Here is a 26,144-nt window from a genome sequence, read left to right on the forward strand (position 1 = left end):
TCTGTTGTTACCTAGTTAAACGTGATTCATTAATACACTATTCGTCTGTTTCCCTGTTCAGAAGCAGTTATTAATTTTCTGACCAATTACAATTTTAACAAAACCATTATACTTTCAAACTATTATACTTACTTTCTGATTTCCTGTATTAATTTAAAAGCAAAATAATGAAATTGAAGAGCTGGAACAGAATAAGATTATCATTTTTTAGCGCGCAATTATTAAAACATAATTTTTGAGTCATAATTCCAAAATAATAATGATGTACCTAATATGCACATTTTTTTTCTTTTTTTGCATTTCAGGACATTACTTGTAGATACAAAGTGTATTTAGAAACAGAAGAAAATTCAACAGAAGTGATATCAGACACATCAAATCCAGATTTCAATCACAGAAGGATATTTTCTTTTAATCGAGTCACGCAATCAGTAAGTAGAAAATCTATGAATGTTTTTAAGTTATTACTGATATGATATATGAACATCAGGTTAACTAAATATTTCATAATTTAAAAATTAAAGCTTTCTCTCAAGAAAACCAACATTTGAATTAACTTCCATTTAAAGCTGTTTTCTTTCACTTTTTTATTAAAAACAAAAAGCTATTAGTATTCAAGCATCTGTTCGAAAGTTACCCTTGCATCATTAGGTTTCAAAATAGTATACTCCCGATTATCCGTGCTAATCACCGGGCGGCGTAGCATGGATAATCGAAAAACATGGATAATCCAAAAATCATTTAAGGAATATGCAGGGTAACTATTTAAGGGGAAATTAGAAAAAACTAAATACTCACACAAACCAGGAACTTTTCTTCGAAATGTATTGGCTTAAAAAAAATCGGTGATACATTTTTGTTTTCTTTGTTTGTTTAAATTGTTGCGTATGTCCGTACGAATTTTTCTTACTGCAATTATTTCTCCGTAATCGTAACTTCTTTCACTCATGTAATCCAATAAATGTTCCACAGATTGTAGAGCAGTAGAATGTGAAATTGTATCTTCTTCATCTTCGTTTTCGGTATCATTACTTGCGTTAGATTCAGTAACAAGTTCAATGATATTTTCGTCAGTTAGACATTGAAATCCTGATTCACATTCGTCGCTTTTAAACCACTCTTTGACATTTTCAGCGTCAACTGATTCGAAACCTTTGATTTCTTTAACTTCCTCAATGATGTTATCGATATTATCGATAACATCATCAAAGCTTTAGAAAAGTGTGATTCCGAAATGATGCACGGATAATCCGCACACGGATAATCGGGAGTATACTGTATTCAGTCAAACTCGCTTATAATGGAAAGGGAATTTTTTTTCTAAATCATGCTGTAATAGCAGCACCCACCAGAGTTACTAGTACCATCTCTTTCCCTAAAACTGAGGAGAGGTTCTCTTACCATTTGTACTGATTATCTCCATTTTTAAAATTTTTGCATTTCCCTTTGCTTCTCACTGTGTCTTACTTCTATTCCGTAGCAAAGAAGTTGGCTAATATGCTTTGAACTATCTTATTATTTCTTCCATGTGTAATTATTTGTACGCCTTGGTTCAAAAAAAGTTTGAAGTTTTTCCGCACACCAAAAGTTACTGGGTATGTTGAGGGTTGTTAATTTTTATGTTCTTCACATTTGTGGCTTGTGTCGTCACGTCCAATACTTTTTAATCCCCATTACCTTGCATTTGAGCAACAATATCTTCAGAAATATTATGTTTCAAATATGATAACATTGGCGTCAATAAATATATGATTTTCAAAGGCGTATCAACTCCACCAATTTCTTTTTTATACGCAGTTATCACTTGTTGTCAGGATTTATAGCTCATTACCAACTTTCAGTTGACTACAAAATGTTAATAAATATTCCCAATAAAGGATAAATTTCGCTGGAAGTCAATATAAATTTAATTAATCACAAAAATACTGTTGTTTTCCTCGCTAAAAGCGAGTTTGCTTCCATATACTTAGCAGTGTAAAAACCTAACCTCTCTGGTTTCCTCACTAAAACTTGATTTTTGTTAAACCAGGGATCGTTATAAACGAGTTCGGTTGTGCTTATAAAAATAGGAAGTAGGAATGTGCTATAAAACTTACTTTGCCAGTACTGAATATCTTGAATACAGTGTTGCGATTGAAGTTTATGTTTTTAACTTTTAACATTTTAGACTTAGCATTTTGATCATTTTTGTACATCAATTTTGTGTGCGTGTGTGTTCAGTTTGAATTTCGGACCTCCTCAAAACATAAATATTTTCTTAACCGTTTACCCGCCAATGTTCCAAAAATGGAACATGATATTGAACTAAAAATTTTCCCTAGGGGGGGGGGAAATAATGTTTAAATGAACAAGTTTTTATCAACACATTTAAGTCTTACTTTGAAGTATTTTTTGAAATGCTTTTTGTTTGTTTATATATTTTCGACTTTTTATTGCGATTTTTTAAAAATGTGTGTTTTTCTAGTTTTTTGCAGCTTTTTCTCATAAAATTTACCGAAAATAGGCTTTTTCAGAAAATGGGATGATGTTTAATTTATTCGTAAAAAATACTTCAACGTATAATTTTAAAATGCTTGCAGAAATGCGCAATGATATTTGCAAAAGATATGCCCCTTCAAAATAGCATGTTCCAATTTTGGAACATTGGCGCTTTCAGAGAGTCAAACTTCCGGGAAATGAGTTGCTCGACTCCAAGGGATAAATTTTAAGTTTCATAAAATACGATTCTTTCATCTTTTCGTTTTGAATGTACTCTCATGTGGATTTTTTCAAAACTAAGTAAGTTTACATTTTAAAAGGGTATAATAAGGTTTTGGTAGGAAAGGAAATAATAACAATAACAGTTGGACATTGGAAATGGCTCTCAATCCACATCTGCTCTAACAGCTGTATTGTCACGTGTTATACCGAAAAAATATTACTGAACTCGGGATACCTCATAGTTTAAAAACATTTTTTTGTTTTGCTTTTATTTATTTTTTTTTTCAGCTATGCGAAATTTCGTTTCGCCTGTACCAGCTGTCGGGCTGTCCACAAATGATGTCACGCTTTGAGGGAGAAGGAGATTGTGACACTGAGTCTGTGACAATGGGGAAAAAGGAAGTATCAAGAAGCCTGAAATCATGCATTTTAATAAGAATATATTTATGAAAAAATGCGTGACATGTGACAAAAGGGGGGAGGGGAGTAAGCTGAAATATGACACTTTTTGACAAATTGGGGAGAGGGTGGGGTAGGTCAAAACTGGAAAAAAATTGGCATCTTTTATGGATAGCCCCTGCTCAAAATTGTTAAATAATGTCGAAGAGATTTCTTACAGTAGCATAAGCTGCTTTGCATTTAGAAACATTACCAGATTCAGAGTTTTCAGACTCAACGCAGAATATGCCAATTACCCCCCGCTGAAACCAGGCAATATTACTTAGAAGATATTTCAGAACATGATTTAGAGCAGATTACTAAAATGTGAACGTGGAGACATTTTTTCAACAAACTATAAAATTTATCAAGAAAATCGGAGTAAAAGCAAAAGCTAGGATCATTAGTAGTACAACTTAGAAAAAAATGAAATCTTAAAAAACATAATGGTAGTTAGGAAATGAAAAAAAGAAAGAAAATAATAAAAACTGACCTCAGTTGGCGCAAAGAAGCTAATTTTTACCAATTGATTCAATCAGAAAATATTGAAAACTGTCCGACATGCATTTCCCAATGTCGAACATTTATTTAAAAAAAACTTCATGCAAAGCGCCAATGTTCCAAAAATGGAACACACTAAAAAACACGGTAATAATTTTTTTCCCGGAAATTTAATGCTAGTTATGTGTTTACTAGACATACACAGACATAATTTCAAAAAATTACTCAAATCTGATCTTCCATCAATAGTTAGGCGTGTAAACGGTTAAAAGTAAAAAAAAATAGGTACAACGGATCCATTATGTAAAATGCATTATGCCCTAAAATTATCACTTTATATCATATGATATTTAAGGATTTGACTCCCCCTTTACTTCACATTTTAGTTGTGTATTTAGTTTCAAGTATTGAACTCAAAAATGTTAGAGTAGATACAAGTAAAATAATACTCTTAAAGAAAACATCAATTTCTCATGACAGATTAAAGATTATGTCAGACTGCTTGACTCGCGATTTCCACTCACTACGAAAGTGTGTCAAAATTTGCTTATCCCTCGATTTTCATGAACATTATGAGTTTTTATCGCATTCGCGCTTTAATTTTTTCGGGATTTTCTACACTGTGACCTGATATGAGATAATGATCTGAGAAAATAAGCTATAACAATATACATTTTTATGACAATGCGGTGTCATGTTTTGCCTGAACGATTACTATTTCTCCTTAAGTTACGTTACAGGAATGTGAATCCGGGATGCTTTCTTGAAATCACGAAAAGGTAAATGCACGTTTTAACAATTCTATTCTTCGCATTGACGTTAGCGACGTACATTTTTGTACCAAGAAGACTAAAAGATATTGGGGAAAGACGACATTTCTGGTGAATCACTGGTGAAAATCGACGTCCTCGAACTTGTGTATTTCGTGGCATCATATATTTGGGGTGTTCATGTGAAAATGTACCAAACGTCACAACAATGAAACTGTTAACTTATTTTCATATGCTGCTATGGAAGAACGTAGCGAGACATCTAGGATTGTGATTGGAATATCCAGCGTGGATGGAAGCATGCGTGGACTCTCGCATGCGCTGGAGAGATCAAAGACTTTCTAGAGTACAGCAGAATCATTAACTCCAATGTTTACTGTGAGACACTCCAAAGCCTACACAGGTTCTTCCAGAACAAAGACCAGGGCTGCTCGCGAGGAAGGATTCTGCTTCATGATGATGCACGATCACACGTCTCCCGAGTCACTCAAGTGGCACTGGCCAAGTTCAAGTAGAAGCATCTTGACCATCCGCCCTGCAGCTGTTTTCACGTGTTTCATCCTTTGAAAAACATTTGAAAGGGATACGCTTCAACTCGGTCGACAAACTCAAGGACACTGTGAAGAACTGGGTCTCTCCACTACCACAGAAGTTCTAGGAACAAGGAATCCTTCGGTTAGTTAATCAGTGGGATCGTGGTGCTCAGGCCTATGGTGCATACTTTGAATAAAGTCTTCATTTTGACCCACAGTATTGTTTGGTATCTTTTCATCTGAACACCCCTTACATATTAATCAGTAATATATATATATATTTAGACGACTTTATTTTTTTAAGATAATGCATATTTTGAAATAACTTCTTGTAATGAAAACTAAAATAAATAAATTAATATAAGAGAGCTATCACAGACGGTTAAAATGCAAAAGAGAGTTAAAACTTCGCTTTGTTTTTCAGTTGGTGGAGTATTTAAAGGAAGGTTACATTATGGTTCAAGTATGGGGAAAACAAACAACTCGAAAATCTGCGGTAACAAGAGCTCACGGCAAAAACACAAAAGAAATGTTTCAAGCAGATCTGTTGAACAATGCAAACAATTTAATGAAAGGATTCCGAATGAACGGAAGGGTAAATATTTCTTTTTTTTCTTCTGGAAGACTTCTAGTGTTTGTTGCTTTTTAAATTTTGGATTTGTGAAGTTAATTTATTTTTAATGGTGCGCTCTGATATGATCAGAGTTATAGTATTCGATCTCTAGAACTTTTACTAATATTGGTGTTGTTATCATCATTATTTTTGATTTCTTATTGTTCATTATATTAATGTTAATATAAAAATTATTATTACTTCTTTTTTTCTTAGTATTTTATTTTATGTTTCGAACTTTAGAATGAAAATTCAAAAATATAGATTCCATGTGGGCACTCAAACATAGTTGCTGAACATTTCCTTGCGGAACAAGACATCGAATTTTTGCTGTAATCAACTAGGTTTTATTTAAAAAATTCCATTGTGTTCAATGAATAAAAGTTTAAGGCATAAAACTGCCAGGGAATTAAAAAATAGTTTATGCACCTAAGAGAAGTGTTTTCTTGTTCAAAAATGTTTCCCATTTTTGCTGTTACAAGATAGATTTCCATACAACTTACTAAGGTTTTCCGTTGATAGCTGTTTAATGTATAAAACTAAAACATTTGGGAATAATTTATGCACAAAACATGTAGTACCTCTTAAAATGCTTGATATATATGATTAAAAAAAAAGAACTCAATAAAAGTATACAAAGGTTTTATCAATTAAATATCGTTTAGTGTTTCCTCAAGCGAATTATTATATGTGGAGAGTGTATATAAAGAAATATTTATTAGTAATAGGAGATAGACTTTAGGGTATGTTGAAAAATTGATATTTTCGATAAGCGACCATTAATAGCAAAAAAAAAAGTCTTGGCATTCTAAATACGTGAAAAATAGTTTTAAAAAATAAATATTTGTGTGTTTACATCGTGCATAAGCTTCAATTTTGAAATAAAAAGTAAAACATGGCCAAATTTCAAAAATTTTATTAAAATATAAATATTAAATTTTTTTTCAATACCATTGAAGTACTTTTATTTAGCACTCATTTTATCGCACATAAGCCGTAAAACTCCTTGAAATGCAGCAAAATTTTACTTTTTTACGGTTTTTTTTTTAGACATTGCCCTGTTTCTCCTTTTATAATCCAGCTTTGCATTTTTCGCAATAGTTGTGCACTGTGAAGTTCTTTGCAGAAAAAAAAAAAAAACAAATACACCAAAACCCCAGAATTCACCACGAGGATGCGGGTGTACTTTGTGTGTTCCACTTTGCTTTTCCCATGCACCCAGTCAAAGAGGATGGTTGCTTACAAGAGTTAGATTCACAATTTATTTATATATTTACAATTACTATATGATTATTTACAATCGATTTACATTTACAATTGCTTCATAATTTTGACAAATTTGAGTCTAGATTTGAGGTTGGACTTGTGACCCAGTTTCGGTATTGTTGATCGTCGGTTTTCGGTTATTCTTTGTAATTCATCTCCTGCTTATTTCTTTTCTGCAGATTCACTGACCAGTTTCATAAGCTTTTTAAGACGTAAATTTTGGCAATTGTTATTTTCTAGAAATGCCAAAATTCTTTGTTTTTCGCATTAATTAAACGAAGAAAAATTAAACACCCCGACCAGTTAGTCAAATTTTGTAATTCGAAGCTTCAATTGTCGGAAGAAAATATGGAAGCTAAAGAAGTACTTCCATATTGTGGATCTCTTACCTTAAATATTTTTATGTAAACTAGCTCTTTTATATGTTGACCGTCGTCTACTGCCATGGCCAATCACAAGTTATCAAGATTGACAATATTAGGCATTTCTAATCATTGGATGTACGATATTTAGGAGAACAATAAGCAAAGAACTTGCATGCTATCTAACTATCAACAAGTTAACGGTTTGTATGCAAACTAAAAACTAAATAATTTTCAAGATACATAAAAGAGTGTTCAAAGGAAGCATTTTAATGGTATTAAAAAAAATACTATTTATTTTTTTTTATAAAAATTTATCCGCGTTTTTACCCTTTTTTTTCAAACTTTGAGGTTTTTTCATGCCCTAAAGAACTGAATATTTATTTTTAAAACTATTTTTTCGATATTTAGGACCAAGAAATAACTTTTCTTTTCGCTATTGGATGTCGCTTACCTAAAATATCAATTCTTCGGCCTACACTAATGTAATGGGGCCAAGAGATCTGAAATGCTCTCAGAGTGATATGGGTGCAGTACTTTTAAAAACTTCTGGCGAAACACTGGAATCTGGATAATGGCATTGCGACATCGCTGTAAGAAATGTATTGACATCAATGTTGAATTAATTTAAAAATAAGTCGTTTTGAAAACATTATAAAAATATTGAGTTTTTGATATAAGTGAATGGATTTTTTTTTTTTTTTCAATTTCCTTGAAGGATGAAAAGCTATTCTTATACAATCAATGTTTATCTTTTTTTAGATCACCTATAAACATAGTTTGCCTTGAATCACAAAAAAAAAAAAAAAAAACCCGAAGGCATAAATTTTCTCAAAAATAGCAGTCGACTTTCTTCGCAGTTTAAAACCTCATTTTTACATAAGCTCTTTTGCATTGGCTGTTTTTTTTTTTCGATTCTCTTCTGGTATAGTGATGAATCACCTTTTCTACATCCATTGTTAAATTCTGAGGCAGCAAATGACTTTTTCCCTGTAAAATTTTCTTTGCAGTAATCGAAAAGATTTGTCGAAATGCATTTTCGACCTGCTGTGATCACGCGCAATTATTACGAGTTCTGTGTGCAATAGGGTGAAGCTAAAAGTATAGGATTTTTTTTCTTACTGTTTTTATGTTTTGAGCTAATTACTCTGGTAGCACACGTAACGTTTAAACGTTTTAAAATGGTTGCCACATTTGTCATTTTGAAATGTATATGAAACGAAGTGGTGCCACATGGATTGAACTGTTGTTATAAAATTTTCTTTTTAGTAGAGCATGTAAATAACATTGGTTTTGAGAAAGAATTTTCACGAGTTTATTTTGAAAAGACGTATGTCATATGTGTGTCAGTTAATTCTATTTCATTTTTTATGAAATTTCAGGTAGTAGATCCAAATAAGCAAAGTATAATAGTAGAGCTTCTATTAATGAAAAAACAGCAACATCGGCAGCAGCAGAGACTGGTACGTTTGAATTTTAATACTGATTTGCTTAAAAGATTTTTCAGAAGAGTACCTTCTCTTCTAAGTCAAAAACTGACATTAGAAACGCTTCTTTTAAAACAAAAATCATTGAAAGTATCATAAATGGGTCAGATTCTGAAATAAAAATACCTCTTTCTATGAAAATCACTGAAATTTATTTTGGATAACTTATATCTTGAAGGAAAATATCCGAAGGATGATTGATGTGGCCGAAACTCATAAAAAGAAACGAGTCCCCGTGAGTCTAGTAAAAGATTTGTATTCCACCACTTCTGCTGACGTCGTTGAAGAGTTGCTTCAAAAAGTGCCTACAGGTAATTAAAAGGGTAGGTATAGCTGTATTTCAGGGGTCAATTAGAGGACACGTCTAAAATCAAGCCAGCTAAATGAGATCGAAATACTTTTAGTACTATTTCTTCATGCTGTATTTTAAAGTATTGAATTTAAGAAAAAAAATATAATTCCAGCTTTCAATATTTTGTTCGTTAATTAAATTAGCGGATAACTTAATAAAAATTTTTGCCACGAAAGAGAGACTCAGTTAATTTGGTTGATGGTTTTCATTTTGCTTCTAATCAAGGTAGAAAATTTGGAACTTCATTTTGAAGTTCATAATCTTAAATTGTAGTAAAAGTGCTTGTTATATTTCTGACAGGTGCCATGCGTCATTTTATTTTTCTTTTGAGATGAAGTTTTCTACATTTTGCACTTAGTCAGTAAGGTAAGAAACTATCCATTACGGCTGTAAATACGCTGGATTCGTCGTCTCATAATATTCCATGCGCATACTTGCTAGAGGAGCAAAAGATCTAGTAATTTCGCTCGCTCTCGGACAACTATGCGGGTCAATTCTCTGTTATCCCATTCAGAAAGTTTTCGATCACGTCTAATATTGTGCTTCGCGGAAGACACATTACCCTTACTTCGTGTACGGTGTCATACTGTTTAAGACAGAACTCCTTGCATACCCCAAATAATTGTCTGTTTCCATCACCAAGCAGCCAGCGCCAGTGGCATAGATAGGGTATGGCGGAGGCAGTGGCGGATACAGCCGGCAGGCAACTGGGCATTTGCCCGGTGGGCCGGTCATGCTTGGGGCCGATCAACTGACAGCAAAGTCTTTCGGGCCTGTCTACTAACAGCAAAATGTAAATTTTGCGCGCATGTGTTTAGAATAACGCAAATTCGCAAAACACAGCGTCAGCTCCTCTTTACGCATAGGCTAAAGCTTGCGGGTGGAGGGAGGTAGGGCCGTCACCACAAGCGGGGGGGGGGGGGGGGAGGGAATTTCTGAAGTGGGGCTGCCCAGGGCCTGATTACCACACAGGCTGATTAGGCTCAGGTCTGGGGCCCCATGTTCCTAAAGGGCCCACATTTTTTAAAGAAGTACGCATAGCATTGCAACGATATGAAAAATACATGTATTTTTTGAAAAATAAAACATTATTACTTATTAATTGGAAAAAAACTTCTTTAAAGGGAAATTTTCAATCATTCTGCCAGTAACGAATTTACTTGGTCACGATTATGAGGGGGCCCAAAGGGGATTCATAAATGCACATAAGTGATTTATACATAGTTGTGTGATTAGACAAAGAGGCCTCCAAACGTGCATTCGTGCTTTAAAAATGTAAATCAAACACTGCATAGTCTTCAGGGGACCTCCATATTAATGTGGGCCTAGGGCCTCACTTTTAGTTAGTCGGGCTCTGGGGCTGCCAATATATTTTTAGTGGTACAATAAAAAATAAATGAATAAATTAAAAAAAAAAAAAAAAACAGGGAAACCTTAGCGGTCGTAAAAAGTTAAAATACTTTTGGTCTCTTTGACGCTTTTATTTATAAAGGACAATTCACAATTGCTATAAAATGCAATTTACAACAAGGGCCGCCGTGAGGTCATGTCAGCTTAGTTGGAGAATAGGGGCCTGGCTCGGAATTGAACTCGTGCAGAGGGTATCCTAATGGTAAAAGGTATAGAAGGAGGCTTGTGAAAAATTGACTTTTGTAATTTTTTTCCCGGATCCGTTTTTGCTCTCGGCGACCCTGTTTATAACAATTGGAATAAAAGTGACAAAATATTTTTTCCGTAAAATTATTTTAAAATATGCAATCTTAAAATACCATTGAGGAGCATCCAGTTTCGAAAATTTGCTGTAGGAAAGTACTCGAATCTCTTCCATTTTTTTAACATTCCCAAAGATGGTCTAAAATTGTGTTTTAAATTAACAGTATCAAAATTTTTGTATGAAAGTGCCACGTCCCCTCCTCTCTCTCGGTATCATCAATGAAGAACGTTTTAAATCTCGTTTTTCGTTCTTCAATTTAGAAATTTTTTCGGGGTGAGCCTCATGAAACCTCCTTTTCCTAACAGCACTGAAGGTCAGCAAAAATTTCGTTTTTGGAACTAAATTTTCGAGTAACTGCCGGTATCCTAGTCTTTACCAAAAAAGGCTTTTAAGACTTCAATTTGAAAATTTTCTGGTGAATGGCCTTGGAATCTATCTCGACTTAAAATCACCAAAGATCTTCTAAAACTGCGTTTTTAGAGCTAATATATTTTTAAAACTTTCAGAGGAGAGTCCCCGGAACTGCTCTTCATACCATATACTCGAACATAATTTAAAATTCTGTTTTTGGATTTTCACTTCTGAAAAATTGCAGCAAGAGAAACCCTAAACCTACGCTCCCCTAAAATCACCAAATATTGTCTAAAATTTAGTTTTCAAGACCACAATTTCAAATATTTTCCGGGGAGGAGACCCCCCGGACCCCCCTATTTCAGATTCAATGTTAATCTTTCCATTAAATTTATATTGCTAATACTTTAATGACTCCCAGAACCCAGAAAACTAAGTCCACTCTCTCTCTCTCTCTCTCTCTGTTTACATTGATACATGCGTTTGAAAAAATATTAAGGGGCTGCCAAACTTGTACTCGACCCTTCCCACCAGGTTTTTGACCTCGCATCGAGTCTGGGGGCCGTCGGGATATGGCAGTATGAAAAGGGGAATGTTTATGACAGGGCCCAGTAATGTATTGTTTGTGTCAGGGACCCCCCCCCCCCCCACGTTCTAAGACGGCCCTAGTAGACCCATGAACATCGCTAGATCAGTTTCATATATAACAGGGCAATTAAGTTACTTGTTATGACTGCAGAAAAGGACACTCTAGCCAAGCAGTGTTATCATTAAGGAAATATTCAATCAAGCTCCGGGCATTATAAAAATACTTAAATGGACAATTACAAAAAAAATTTCCTCCCAAAATAAGGTTTAGCTAATACTGTATCAATTTGTTTTCCATTAAAGCGCAGAAGTGTTCATACCTGTTAAATTTTGTTGAAATATAACATATTTAGTTATTAAGAATAATTTCCTCATATTTAAGTGATATCCCAATCGTTAGGTAAAATTTAATATCTATAAAAGCTATGGGGCCGCTACACCTCCTAATGCCAGGGCCGATTTTTTCAACCAATCTGCCACTGGGCGGAGGGGACGATCCGCCCCGGGCGGCTATTTTTAGGGGGCGGCAATTTCAGACTGTTGATGCGAAAAAATTCAACGCATTTTCCCATTAAGCAAACCATACTTTTGATCCATTACTGGGAGACAAAAAAATTAAAAAAAAACGTCATTTAATTTTAAGGTTTTGGTACGACTATGATAATGAAAGTATTCTGATGCAAATCATGTGTCTTTTTAAGCTTCATTGTTTGCTTTTTTCTCTCCCTTCGCCTGAAGCAATAGACTGAGGGAGGTGGCAGTGAAAATTCAATGGATAAGGGGGGGGGGGGGTCGCTTTACTATAAAGGTTAGCTGTGGGAGAAATAATAAACTTCATAACTTGCTGTTATGTGATGGAGCTGTCATTTGATATTAAGAAAGTTCTTTAGAAACCACCTCATTAAAAATTAAAAAAAAAAATCTCTATATTTTTAAAGGAAAATGATAAATATATGATGTTATTGTAAGTGCCGTGAATTTATGAATGCCGCTGGGATTTCAGAGAAGATATTTACGCTTGTTTCTCTGCTTGAAAAGTCAAGTAATCAAAAACTTCAACAAATACTGTCTAAAACGTATTGATCTGAACAGTTAATTAGTTAAACTTTTGCTTAATTGAGTGTCTTGTCAGCTTTTAACGAAAACAATGGGTACAACAGAGTAGCTGGAGTTACAGCTTATTCTTTCAAGACGTGTAGTTTTGCTATTTCTTTTGTAATTTCATGTAGCTACTGCATTCAATTTACAGTAGAACCTCGAATATTCGGAATTCTTCTAACCGAAATCACGTTTAACCGAATTCAGTTTTCTTGAATTGTGGTAAGTGAACAATATCAGTTCAAGGTTACCAGAGGCAACTGAATTTTCTGCTGGAGTCAAATTATTTGTGTCCTTCTATCCTTCCTTCTCTTAGTTAGACTTAAACTAGATAGTTAATGACAAGTACAATGTTGGTTAAAAAGTCAAGAGCGATTAAAACAGCGATTAAAGAAAAAAAGAAATGCTTTAATGTCAACGATAGCCTCCGCCTATCATTTGGTGTTCTGTTTTTTGCTTTCGGTATAGTCATGTTCAAGAATTTATCAAAACGTTGAACTTAATTTTCCTTGATTAATGTACTTTTTCTACCCTTACAGAACCTTTGTTTATTCAATTCCGTAAGGGTATTCCCTGTTTTTTTCTCATCTTCTCTTAAAAAGGGGATGTTTAATTCAATAAGTTACGCTTTGCAACACAAATCTTAATTTAAGTCCGAACCAAGTGTGGTCTTTGTCGCCAAATAGAGTATGACGCTCTCTGAATAATCACGACTAAAATTGTACTGTTCGACCAACTTTTTAAGAGAAAAATTAGCAAGCAGCAGGTAAAGGCGAAGCAAAGAGAATCATTCCAACAGGGAAAAAGGATGTTCTCAGTCCGCTTCATATGATGATATCCTTCCGAAATTTGCAAGGTGATTTTTTGAACACAGTATTTTTATAAAGATAAAAATGACTGGATATTTCAAACGTAAACCATTTTGAAAAAATTATAAGTGATTTATTTACAATCATATTAAGACTTGCGTGAAGGTCCCCTAACAGTAAATAGGCACATCCGCGAAAAACGCAAACGTGTAAGTGGTAGTGGAACAGTATTCTTTAATCGAGGCAGTGAGAGGCAAAGGGGTGTAAGAGGACATTTTCAAGTTTTGAGTAAAACCCGTTTAAAGTTCCGGTCCTCGGTAAGCTTTCATTGAAAAGTTTTTCTAAAGCTGGCTGTATCGCAGCAACTACCAGGGTTACTAGTCTATCTCTTGCACTAAAACGGAGAAGCTTTCCTACCAACCTACCATTTGTACTGGTTATCTCTAAATTCATAATTTTGTCGTACAACCATTTGCTTCTTACTACCTCCATTCATGGGTATTATCATTAATTGAAGTTCCTTTCTATTAGATTCTATGATGTATGAAATCTGCACACTCAATTTGCTCATTTTTTCCTCATTTATTTTCAGGAGTTGATGATGCTGATGCAGAATCATCTATATGCGCCATCGTATAACAATAAGTTTTATTAGAGACATCATAACATTCCGTAAAACAAACGGTACCGTAAACGGTGAAACTATGCTTATCATTACTGATAAGATCAAACTATACTTTGGTGATGTCAGCGAAACATATTTAAATGCATTCATAACTTTGTTAAATGACTGCAGAGCATTTCCGAACATGAAGCTTCCATGTGATCCAGAAAGGCAAAATATACGATTCCTTTATATTGTAATTAAATTTTGAGCAACTAACATTATGTTCTTGTTTTTGAGTCGAGAGATATTTCATGAAATATATTTTTTTAGTTGTTCTTTTGACTTTTCTTTGATCTGATCTTAACTTTCTCTGATGGATAACTTCTTAAAATCATTAGCATACCCATCGTATTTATGTTTTTTTTTCTTTTTTCTGAAGCTTGCTATTCAGTTTTGCTCGAAACATTATAAATCAAACAAAATTTATAATCTTTTTAATGAATGGGGCAGTTTATAAAATCTGTACGAATGAAAATATAGTTATATCAACTAATTACTGGTAAAACTGATAAGTATGAGGATTTCTAAAGACGTGTGTCAAATGGCAAAAATTTTCTGTTCAGTGAAAAATCTGTAAAAACTATGATCATGAAGCAACGAGTATGAAAATGATTCTTTTCTACTTACCAATTAATAGGAACATTAAGTTTCCACTTAACATCTCTGCATGGATTTTTCGAAATTCACAACCCATGGAGGAAAGCTGTAATAAGTAAACGCCACAAATAAATTGTTCCAAACACTGGCTAAAACTCCCACATGTGAGTTTGAGTCACTGTGTATGGAACACTTTACTTGTGTCCGTTTGTAAATGTACTATGTGAATGATGTCCATCAGCTAATCGTTTGTTTCTATCTGTGTAGTCGGTTTCTACAAATTGAACGCCAATCCCAACAAGAAAAGTCAACTTTCGTTTCTTCCTATACAATAAAAACGCAGCAGTACAGTCATTTCAGGGTATGTTTGAGCCAGTTCGGCGTCCACAAACCAACCTTTTGTTTCTATCTGCATAGTCGGTTTCTGCATTTTGAATGCATAACCTCGACAAGAAAAAATTAAACTTTCCTCTCTACCAACAATAACAAGGCAGGAGTACAGTCATTCAGGTTATCTTTGATTCAGTCCGGCGTTCATAAACCAATCCTTTATTTCTTCCTGCATGTTGAACGCAAGACACTGACAAGAAAATTTAACTTTTCTCTCTTTCTACAATAACAAGGCAGAAGTAGCAATGCAGGGTTCTTTGACGCAGTCCAGCATCCATAAACCAAATTATTTTCACAGTAGGTTTCTGCATATTGAACGCAAAACCCTAGCAAGAAAATGTTACTTTTCTCTCTTCCTACAAAAATAAGGCAGAAGTTCAGTCATTCAGGGTATCCCTGAGCCAGTCTGGATATCATTGAGCTTCTTCATGTTTTGTTTCAATTAGAATAAAAATCAGAAATTCCACAGATGAATTGTGCTGACTTGGTCATAAAATAAGAGTTCCGCTCTTTAGGCCTTTAAAATACTTTGCTTAAAAAAAATCTAAGTGGCACAAAGGTATCCTGATTGGCTCAGAGGTACCCTTAATGACTGTAAATGTATTTTCGTTAACTTGGTTTCATTTACCTAGCTTTAATAGGACAAAAAAAATGGATATTTAGCTGGATAAAAACTCGTTGGCTGCGAATTTCTCTTTACCTGCATGTCTAACATCGGTCAGCTCACTAGTATATAAAACAGAATAATCTGACGAAAGATGCTACTTGCTACTGCGCAACTCCAAGAGTTTATTTCTGAAAGTAAGATGACTGCTGATTTTCCTTTCAATAGTTTCCAACGAACAATGGACATTATAAATCATTTGTAGTGAAATTTGTAGGTTTGACCCACAGGGAGACTTGATCCATGAGGATTTTTTCCATGAAAAGGATATTTCGAGAAAATTTTAGTCATTTTATCGGTTGACTAGTCACACAACAGTATTTTGCAGGGAAATATTTATTTCCCTGCCTGATTTAGGCCTAATAATTTGATTTTATTGATCTAAGCTGTTAAAGATTTAAGGTAAACAAGAGAAAGCTACTCAGCGAGCTTTGACCCAAGCTAACTAGGAAGATTTGACCCAAAGAATAATTTGATGTTTTTTCAATGAATTTTTGTTTATGAAGAGCTAAAATATTGTGATTTAGACCTTAGTGATTTGCTTTTATTTAAGCAATAACTCTAATATTGTAAACATGAAGGGGGAATTTTTTTTACTTAAAGAATAGCTAAAATATTTTGGTGTAATAAATTGTTTTTATTTGACAAACAAAACTAAAATACTAATGATCTTTAAGCCCAATGATTTGTTTCTTAGTAAAATAACTGAAATATTGTTTAGATCTTAACTGATAAAGTTTTGAATTAGACTTTTGCTTTTCTGCTGATGCAATAAGATTAATTTAAAAAAAAATCTAACACTTCACCTAAGGAGTGAACATTTGTTCATTCACTTCAAGTATCACTTATTAAAGCGAAAAACACTATCAAACCTGCGTTTTTGATTTCAATATCTATGAGTCTTCTTACGTTCATACAGGGGTTCATATCTCCCTAGGTGTTGGGTTTATTTATGGTCGAGCACTGAATTTCTAAGGCCTTCTACAGGAGCTTATGCTAGCATTAAAAATAGCTTGCTTTTTTGATTAAAAATGTTGTTGTCTCTGAAACAGCTAATTGGGGGGAGGGAGAAATTGAGGTTTTTGTGGAATGGCTCAAAGGAGCAAGTAAAGTATTTCTTAGTTCTGTTTCGCATTGGTTATGTCTTTTGTTACATCCTTTACACGACATTTAAAAACAAAATAGTTAAACATAATTTCACATGGGTTAGAGTGAATTTGTATTCTTATTGTAGGTTTAAAATTTTCTCTTTTAGCCATGATGAAGTTGTATTTTGGAGAAATACCGTTAGCTATTTATGAGTAAAATGCACTGACGTTTGTCTGTTTAGTTTTTAAGTTTTGAAATGCAATTTTACTTATACAATCGTAAATTATTAATTAAAACTGAAAATATATATTAATTAAGAAGTTTAAGACCTTTTTGAGGCAACAAGGTATAATTTATTGTAATTTTTGCAATGAACTCGACCAATTTACAAAAACATAGTAACAGGAAAACCAATTCAAAATCACACAATTACAGGACAAAAATGATAAAACGATTTGCAGGAAGCTTTTTTGAGCTTTTCAGTTCATCTGCACTGTCACTGAATAATGAACAAAAGCTTGAGAATGATGTCGCACAAAATTCATGTGATAAATATTGGCAGTGATTTAAGTTACAGGACCTAGTAATCCAGTGATTTAAGAATCATTTTCTTGCATAATATAGGCAACTTTATCACATTGTTATTGATTCACCGGCGTTAGGAGTAACATACTGGTCCTATTTCAACTCCAAACTCTTGATTTCTTGAGCCAATGTCTCTGAAAGCCATATCCACTACAGGCAGACGTTGTGGTTTGTCGGTCTTGTACGTCAAAATAGTTTCTGCCCATTTGTCATCTCGATGCTGAAATGAAAGCAAGCATTAAAGAAACTTTAGAATTTTACATTTCATTTTTGTTCGACAATGTTTAAAATGCGTATGAACAAACGGTGGAAAGCTGAATCATCTACAGTGCAATTCTCGAAAAAATGTCCCGTGAGTAACGCTAAGTTTTGTATTTTTTCCAGCTAACCAAAGCCTTCAAAAGTAATGCTATTGGGGAATAATACATGCTTTAATATACTATCAAAGCATAACAGTAAATCACGTAATTTAATTAATAGTTACTTGAATAAAAAATTTTACATTTCATTTCTGAAGGCCAATGTTGAGAACGCATCATCTACAGAGCGATTCTCGAAGAAATGTCCCGTGCGTAACGCTAAGTGTTTTATATTTTCCAGCTAACAAAAGTCTTCAAAAAAAAAAAAAATGCTGTTGGATAATAATACATGCTTTAATATACTATCAAAGCATAACAGTAAATCCCATACTTAATTAATAGTTACTTGAATAAAATAAAAAACTTAGCGCTATGCACGGGACATTTTTTCGAGAATCGCCCTACAATAAAAATTTCAGAGCATACCTGGCATTCGTCTTGAGTTGAAGTGTAAGCAAACATAGGATTGCCATCTGCAACCAACTCTAGGTCATTGTATGCCATTAATTTCACGGCTTTTTTGAAGTTCGGTCGTTTCACATCTTTATAAACGACGGTGTTTCTACAATGAACTGTTATGTTTTGCTCGGCTTTCTTACTTAAGAGTTGCAAGAAACTTAACTGGACGCGATCAGCCTTGTAGTTGAACTGCAAAGAAAGCAATTTCAGATTAAACCATTTGATTATTAACCTCTTAACTGCGTAGCCCGAGCTGAGCTCGGGGTGAGGTTTATGTGCCTTTAACTGTGTAGCCCGAGCCCCTTCAGTAGGGGCAGTGGACTTTCCTGCAGTACTCGAAGCAACTAACCGCGGGTGTCTTAAGATAAATTCCGAAAAAGGAGCAACCGCGAGTAGGTGGAGAGTCAGTTGTCGATCTAATTTATTTCCGCTCACTGGACAGGTGCACGTGTTCGAGAGCTATGAGTAAGTTCGTCCTAACGCTGCTTGAAATGGATGTGTACTCAGAAATTGTGTATTTTTAGATTGAAATTAGGTACTAAAAATGAATATTCTCGCAAAATGCTGAAAATGAAGTTTTCATTATAATTAATTATCAAATACAAAAAGATCTGAATTAGAAATCTTAGTCTGAAATAAATATAAAAGTATAACTAGCGTGCCAGAATAAAATCTTTATTAATCTGTTCAAATATAAATAACCTGTCAATTATACTTTTTCAAAAATATCATAAATTTATTCTCTCATATAAAATGAAAGTTCATGGCACTTGCGTCTCTAGGAATACTAAGTGACACTATTGTCCGATGGAATATGAACTTAATCTAATAATGTGGGTTATGTCATGTATCTTATTTTTTTTATTATTAATTCTTTTCGATTTTTTGCGTTAAATCCGGAATTGAGAGGAAAATTTTCTTGTCACACAACACAGTTCCGTAAAATTAAATTTTTAATATTTGCAAAAAAAGATCATGTTTACAAGCGGTTTAAAATAATGAAATAAAAGCACCATTTTGGTTTTAAAAAAATGCAAAGTCCCCCCCCCCCCCCCAAAAAAAATGCTGACATCTGTTTTGGATTTACAAGCCCGTTTTTCAAAGCAAAAAGGTACGAGCTTAATGGTATAAAATGCATACTTTTCCATTAATTAAATTATTTTTTATGAAGTATGTAATACCATCACGAAACTCTTATGCTTTATCAACTCTTGAAGAGGAAGTATGAAAGGATTTTAGAGCAAATTCAATGTGTTCAGAGTACTCCCCTAAGCATTCGAGGTAATCTACAATACTTATCACTTAAAATTAATCCTAAACTTGGACTGATATTTGCAATTCAAGTCTTCTGAAATATATTTATTTACGAACTGTTACGACAAACCCCTCTCAAGATAAAATTCTAACTTGTTATACGGATATCTGTTTTGCGCTTTTCTTTTCTCTACAGAATGCCTTTCCGTCAAGCTCTTAATAAATTTCCTAGTATGAAATAAATAAATATCTGAACCAAAAAGTAAATAGGGGAAAAATGAACAACTTTGGAAACAGCACAAGTTTACCAAAAACTCCAGTCACATGTTTCGAGAAAAGGGGGGGGGGGGGGGCAATTAAGACCTTTTTCATAGCAAAAAATTTTTTAACTTAGGTATGGACTTTAACTTTATTGGATGTTCTGATTACCTTATAACATCCAAAGCTCACATCTTCTTATATTACAAGTTTCTCATTGCAATCCTCCTCTTCACTGCAATACCCTTCTATCTGCACCTTTTTTTTTTTTTTTTTGCAAATTAGTGCTGTTTTAAACGATGTTAAACTTATTAATCACCTAGTGCTTCAAGTTTTTATTTAAAAATAGAAAAATATTACGTATTGCACCTTTTATGCAAATGTTTTCAAAGGAAAATATTAATTATTTTAAAATGAAATTGCGAAACGCTTCTCATACACCTGGTAAAGCTCGAACTGAAAAAACTGCAGAGAAACATGATGCATTATTATATATGCAGGGTGTCTCAGTTAAATGTTTCAGAGCTCCTAGGAGGGGTGGGATGCATCCTGACGACTTGAAATTATATCGCATTGCGGGATCGGAAATTCTTTCTCTACCCGAGAAATTCGACATATGCCAGAAATATTGCGCGACTTTTGTTGGCAAAAAAAGAGCACTAAATTTAGATTTAAAATAAATATCTAGTACGTTTTTCTCAAATTTTGAGTTGTGTCACTTTCCTTGCAAGAGTGCGAAAGATAAAAATATAATTAGAGAGAACATTAGCAGCTGGTGCACAAAAAAGTTGGAGATACATGACGGGGGGGGGGGGGGGGGGGGGGGTAAGTAGGCGGTGCCTGTACAGGTGACTTTTTCTAAAATTTAATTTTAACGTCATTATTGATTAACAGACCTTTTCTCAAAATGTCCGGGGCACGACCTCAAATATTGGGATTGATGGTCATATGGTACTTCTTTCAATTCGATGCTACATTTTTTAATTTTTATAAAATAATAGGAACCTTTTCTTTTAAAAGAAAAGGGGCAGTTGTCCCCCATACTAGTCGATTATAAATATATGTAAACAGAGAGAGAATCTAGTTGGACGTTTTTATTTTATTACAAAGAGTCAGCTGAATCTAAACTTGTGTGGCGTTTTAGTTAGTGTAAACTAAAAGTAGTGCAAAAAAATCGTGGCCTAAAGTGAATCAATTAAATGTATCAATCTGCAGTGATGTAGTTTAGGAGAACGAAGGGGAAGGGATGCTGCCCCCCCGAAATATTTGAATTTCTATGGTAAAAATAATGCAAATTGTTACGTGAAATCGTTCAAAACCACCTTTACTTGTGCTGTTGTTTTTTGTGGTCCCAAACCCCAAGTTGAGGCTAGTAGTTTTCCTTCTAATCAATATGTTCTTCCTGTTTTTCCTTTTTTTAAAAAAATAAGATTTAAAAAGTAGCAGTTATCACATCGCGTCACTTTACTATTATAGAGTGACAAGGTAGAAAATACAACACGTGTGTGTGAGCTGTTTGCACCCCAAAAAGATTCAGAAAGGCTTAGAATGCGATGCGAATAAAAGACTTCAGACACTCCCAAGAGAGATAGATGAATACGGAAACAGGTTCGCTGTCGTATCAGTGCATTCCATTAACCCTCCTTTCTTTGCCACAAACACAATTGTGGAATGTGTAGTTTTATAATAGCAAGATTCACTAACAGCTGGTGAATTTGAATAGAAAATCTTAAGTCAAAAAAATGTCAAAAAAATTTAAAAAAATAATAAAAAATAAATAAATAAAATAATAATAAATTTAATCAATGATAAAAAAAAATCATTAAATAATACAGTAAAATCTCATTGCAGCGAATACTTATGCAAAGAAATTTCCATTTCAACGAAATAAATATTCAATCCCATTTTTATTTCTAGTATACATTCAACACAAGATGACTGGTTTTAGAAGAAATTGATCAGAGAATATTTTTACTTTTCATTCTGAAGCTGAAAAATTAAAATATAATTCTGCTATAGGAAAAAAATGTTTAAAATCAGTGAAACATAGTAAAAGACTCTAGGTTTCACGAACAGACATTATGTTTATGAGACCTAAGGAATAGTATTTCTTCCTCGTCAAAAGTATCATCACTTCACCAGTAAAAACTCAACCTGTCTATTCACCTCAAAACATCTTTAATGTAAAGTACATTTCAAGTAAAGTTTATTGCGTTTTTTTTTCTGCTTTTTTTTTCAATGTGTTTCAAATCAATATGTGCTGAAAAATTCTTTTTCTTTTTTTTTCCTTTAACACATTTAGTTCTCTTCCGGTAATACTTTCCATAAAATTAAAAATAAAAAAAAAATCTGTTCGGAGTATCCGAAGATTCGGACATGCAAGGTTCTACTGCATATAGTAAACAATCTAGAATGTAAAATAAGAAATAACAACGTCAAAAAGCACGATTGCAGACTACTGCAGACACGTGTTTCGGCGTTACAAGGAACGCCTTTTTCAACGCAAAAGAAATGAGCTTATGGAGGAAAAGACATCCGAAAGCTCATTTTTTTTTGCATTGAAAAAGGCGTTTCCTTGTAACGCCGAAGCAGGTGTCTGGAGTAATCTGTAATTTGTGCTTTTTTGACGTTGTGTCACTTCTTATTTTACTTTTTGACACAAAGGTATTTATTTAACTAATCTTGGATGTATTCAAAACGAAGCAATATTCCTACAATTCACGATATATTTTCAATAAATATGAACAAGAAAATTAAATGATGCTTTGATTATACACATAAATTGGATCGATATTAGGAGAAGAATACTTCTTATACGCTCTTTTCGTTATTACCCTCCACCTTTTATTCTCATCCAAGCAATTTAGTTTTTATCATGATCAAATTTTCACCGTCACTTGAAACGTTTAGCCATGAATATGGAAAATTAAGAAACAAGAACAAATTTTAATAGTTTGAAAGAAGAAAGGATAAAATTACAAAAATGTATGCTTTCCCCTCTTACTTATATATACACGTATATTATATATGCATTAGTTTAAACATATACTAACACAACCCAGATCTTTTTCGAGTACTAATTCTAATCACAGAAACTAGATTCTAATGCTCGTTCAAGCACGAATTCCCACGTTGATTCTTCTACAATAGTTCAGGTTTTCTTTTGAAAGGGGATTAATTCTTTGCTCTTGCTTTTCATGGGTGCAATGTCTGACTGATAAGGTGTATACTGGCTGCGCATGCGCACTTCACGGTAGCTACATTGTTGTATCTACAACGAGAAGGCCTTCATTCTTTGTTGAACATTCGATGCATTTAGAACATTTTTTTCTTAGCGAATACTTATATGCTTCATAATGTCAGACGCAGATTATTCGAGCAACGACAGCTCTGATTATAGTATTTAATTCTAATGACCAAGAATCTTCTGATGAAGAAAACAGCGCAGATGACAGTTTAGCCAAATACACCCCCCCCCCCCATCTCCGCCGAAAGAATACGTGCTCCCACGACCCGACAACGATACTTGAGTCGCTAGTCACCATCTTTATTTGGGGGCCCTCCCCTCCTCTGCTTATATTGTTTATAAGTTTAGAACAGCGATTCTCTCTTGGTGGTTGGGTGGACCAGTACCAGTCCGGAGGAAAAATTTGCCGGTCCTCAGGGGTTTTTGCTCGTCCTCGATTTAAAATCTATATAAATAAAACATTCAATATATACGTATGTGTGTGTATGGCGCTCTATATAAATCCACAGTTTACGTCGGATCTCGAGCAATTTGGCAGGGAGGTACTTGAGCACCCAAGAAAGAACGTAAGGGGGTTTTCGAACGCGAAAAAAAGAAACCGGTTTAAATTCTAATAATAAGATCCAAAAATGGCGTTTTTCTAATATGAGGGCAAAAAAATGCTCACAAAAATTAGAATAAAATATCCACGGAAACCACTGATTTTTCTGCATCATTTGTTCCAATGTCCCAAGGTGATTAGAACGTGAGTTACAACTGTTTTTAACTAATTTCAATCTTAAAATGTAGGTAAGCCTTCAATTTGAAATTCGTTGCTGCTTACAGTCATTGTTGAAAAATGATTTTATAAAAATTAGTAGCGTGACGAAAATCATTGAGAAGAGAGATCTGTTGCCGTTTTTTTTTTCTCGAATACGAACAAAAAAATTCTACCTTTTGTTTTGAGGCTTTTTCAATAATTGGGGGATTTAAAAATTTTCTATTTTGGTAACTTTTTCTCGCTTCGTCAGGAAATTTTGCAGATTTTTAATATTATTTAGCCTGATCGTTTGACATAACTTTTATTTTCGAGGTAGACCGATTGAAGCCCAGGTACGCAGCTATGAAATAAACAAATTAAAAATTCTTTATTCAAAAACAAATAAAGAAAAAAAATGTAACGGTTTTTGCATGAATTTGGTGATTAATTTTCAAAATTCTCCGATTTTTCTCAAATGCTCACTTACTTATGGATAGTTGTTACAACAATTAGCTATCTACAACCTTTGCTATAAAATGTTTTGCAACAAATCTCCAATATGTAGTAAAAAAAAAACTCGACTGCCCACTAACTTTTTCCACAACAATCCGCTAGTCAAAAATTTCCCTTTTTTTTGGAGAAAAAAAAAACAAAAAATAAAAAGAAAATGAGAAAAAAGGGGGAGAGGGAGGGATTCTCCGGTCAGATTAAATTTTTAGCAGATTTTTCAGGTTCTGCGAGTCATTTTCTTTTTTTTTTCATTTAAAAAATAATAATAAATAAGGCGAGAAAAAAAACTGACCGGTCCGGGAGTTCTTTTAAAAAGATGTTGCCGGCCCGCGGGTCAAAAAAGGTTGAAAGAAAAATCAATTTAGTGCTTAGGTATTATAGCAGTCACTGGCGTAATCAGAATTACCATCTGGGAACTGGGCCGTAGCCTACGGCTCCTGCTTTTGAAATGCTCCCAAGTGACTAAGATTTTGATTTAGTCAATGGCTAAATCCAGTGGCGCACATGGCAACCTCGCAGTGCGGGGGGGGGGGCGCAAGAAGTATGAGAGCGTACGCTCAGAAAAATAAGCACTATGTTGAAATTGAAATCTTGCGGGGGGAGGAGCATCAAAGTCTATCTACGCCCCTCTCCCCATGTTTTAGTCGGATCCTGCATTTGATTTTGATTTCAGTTACAGTTGAGGTAAACCTAACCTGACAGCGTCGTGATGTTATCACTAGGATCTGCTCAGCCTTCAAAATGCTGCCAAGTTAGGTTTGGCCGATCTACAGTTACATTTTGTAAGCAAACTCTTCTTCAATTGTAAGTTTGTAGACGTCGGTTCCGAATGACAATATAACATATACGAAGCATACAAGTTTATCGTTTAAAAAAATACAATTGCTATTGAATTTTTTGCCGGCTTGAAATTATTAATATAGAACAGGATAAATTATAAATGTTTCAGTCTGAATTTCATTGCTTGAAAACTTTGGTTTTAAGTTGGTTGGAACCAATGAAACACTAGCACACCCAAGTAAATGGGTGTGACTCAAGAAATACGTGATGAAAATTAATGCCCCAGCTTTTGACTACCATATTAAAATTTATGCAGCAAAACTAAAAACCGTTAGTTTGTAAAAAAAAATAACATTGCTTATCATAGTATAATCATGTAGCAAATGCTAAGCTTCGCAGTTTTAATAAGCAATCTAATTATCCATAGAATATAAAGAACTTCATGTTAAAGTTTGTGGTAAGGGAAAGTTATTTCAACTTCCATCAATTTTTGTTTCTTTTTTAAAATCTTATTTTTTTAATTTTTAAATTAATTTGATTTAATTGCGCAGTTTTAAAAGTTGAACCGCAAATTTCAATAACTAAACTAGTTGACTAGCATTTACAAAATATATAACGTCTGTTTGAACATAAGTAAATATTTCGGAATTTCGTAACAAAATGCTTAGAGGTCCTTTTGAAGCTAGGAGAATTTCAAAATGGTTTTCAGAACAAACCTAAGAAAAGAGAAAGCCAAAATGAATACATTCCAGCTGTCATCGTCAACCTACCCCTTGCACCTCAGGGACAGCGTTCCCTCCCACTCTTTAGAAACCATCGCGAGGTGGATCCCCATAATGGCTAGATTGATCAAGCAGAAGCTCCTTTGTAAAACGAAAGGAGTAGCAACCCAGGAGGTCCCGGAACCAAATGCATTGCTGGGAAGTGAACATTTCTCTTCAAAATGTTTACGCAGAAAATGACC

At 33.9% G+C, this 26,144-nt stretch overlaps 2 protein-coding genes across 2 annotated transcripts in view; one reads left to right on the forward strand and one right to left on the reverse strand.

Annotated features, from left to right (window-relative positions):
- LOC129231711 (kinesin-like protein KIF28) overlaps nt 1-14,440 on the forward strand; it is a 64,464-nt gene extending 50,024 nt beyond the window's left edge. Inside the window, exons 20-24 of the mRNA XM_054866074.1 lie at nt 306-431; nt 5,367-5,537; nt 8,566-8,646; nt 8,849-8,981; nt 14,178-14,440. Of these exons, the coding sequence (XP_054722049.1) occupies nt 306-431; nt 5,367-5,537; nt 8,566-8,646; nt 8,849-8,981; nt 14,178-14,221 (555 nt within the window). The 3' untranslated portion in view covers nt 14,222-14,440. The remainder of the gene's footprint in view (nt 1-305; nt 432-5,366; nt 5,538-8,565; nt 8,647-8,848; nt 8,982-14,177) is intronic.
- A 2,889-nt stretch (nt 14,441-17,329) lies between these two features.
- The window catches only part of LOC129231807 (collagen alpha-1(I) chain-like), a 139,719-nt gene continuing 130,904 nt past the window's right edge, over nt 17,330-26,144 (reverse strand). Inside the window, exons 47-48 of the mRNA XM_054866183.1 lie at nt 18,360-18,581; nt 17,330-17,794 (exon numbers count right to left, since the gene is read on the reverse strand). Of these exons, the coding sequence (XP_054722158.1) occupies nt 17,648-17,794; nt 18,360-18,581 (369 nt within the window). The 3' untranslated portion in view covers nt 17,330-17,647. The remainder of the gene's footprint in view (nt 17,795-18,359; nt 18,582-26,144) is intronic.

Source organism: Uloborus diversus, chromosome 10 (genome assembly GCF_026930045.1).
Source record: "Uloborus diversus isolate 005 chromosome 10, Udiv.v.3.1, whole genome shotgun sequence".
NCBI lineage: Eukaryota > Metazoa > Arthropoda > Arachnida > Araneae > Uloboridae > Uloborus > Uloborus diversus.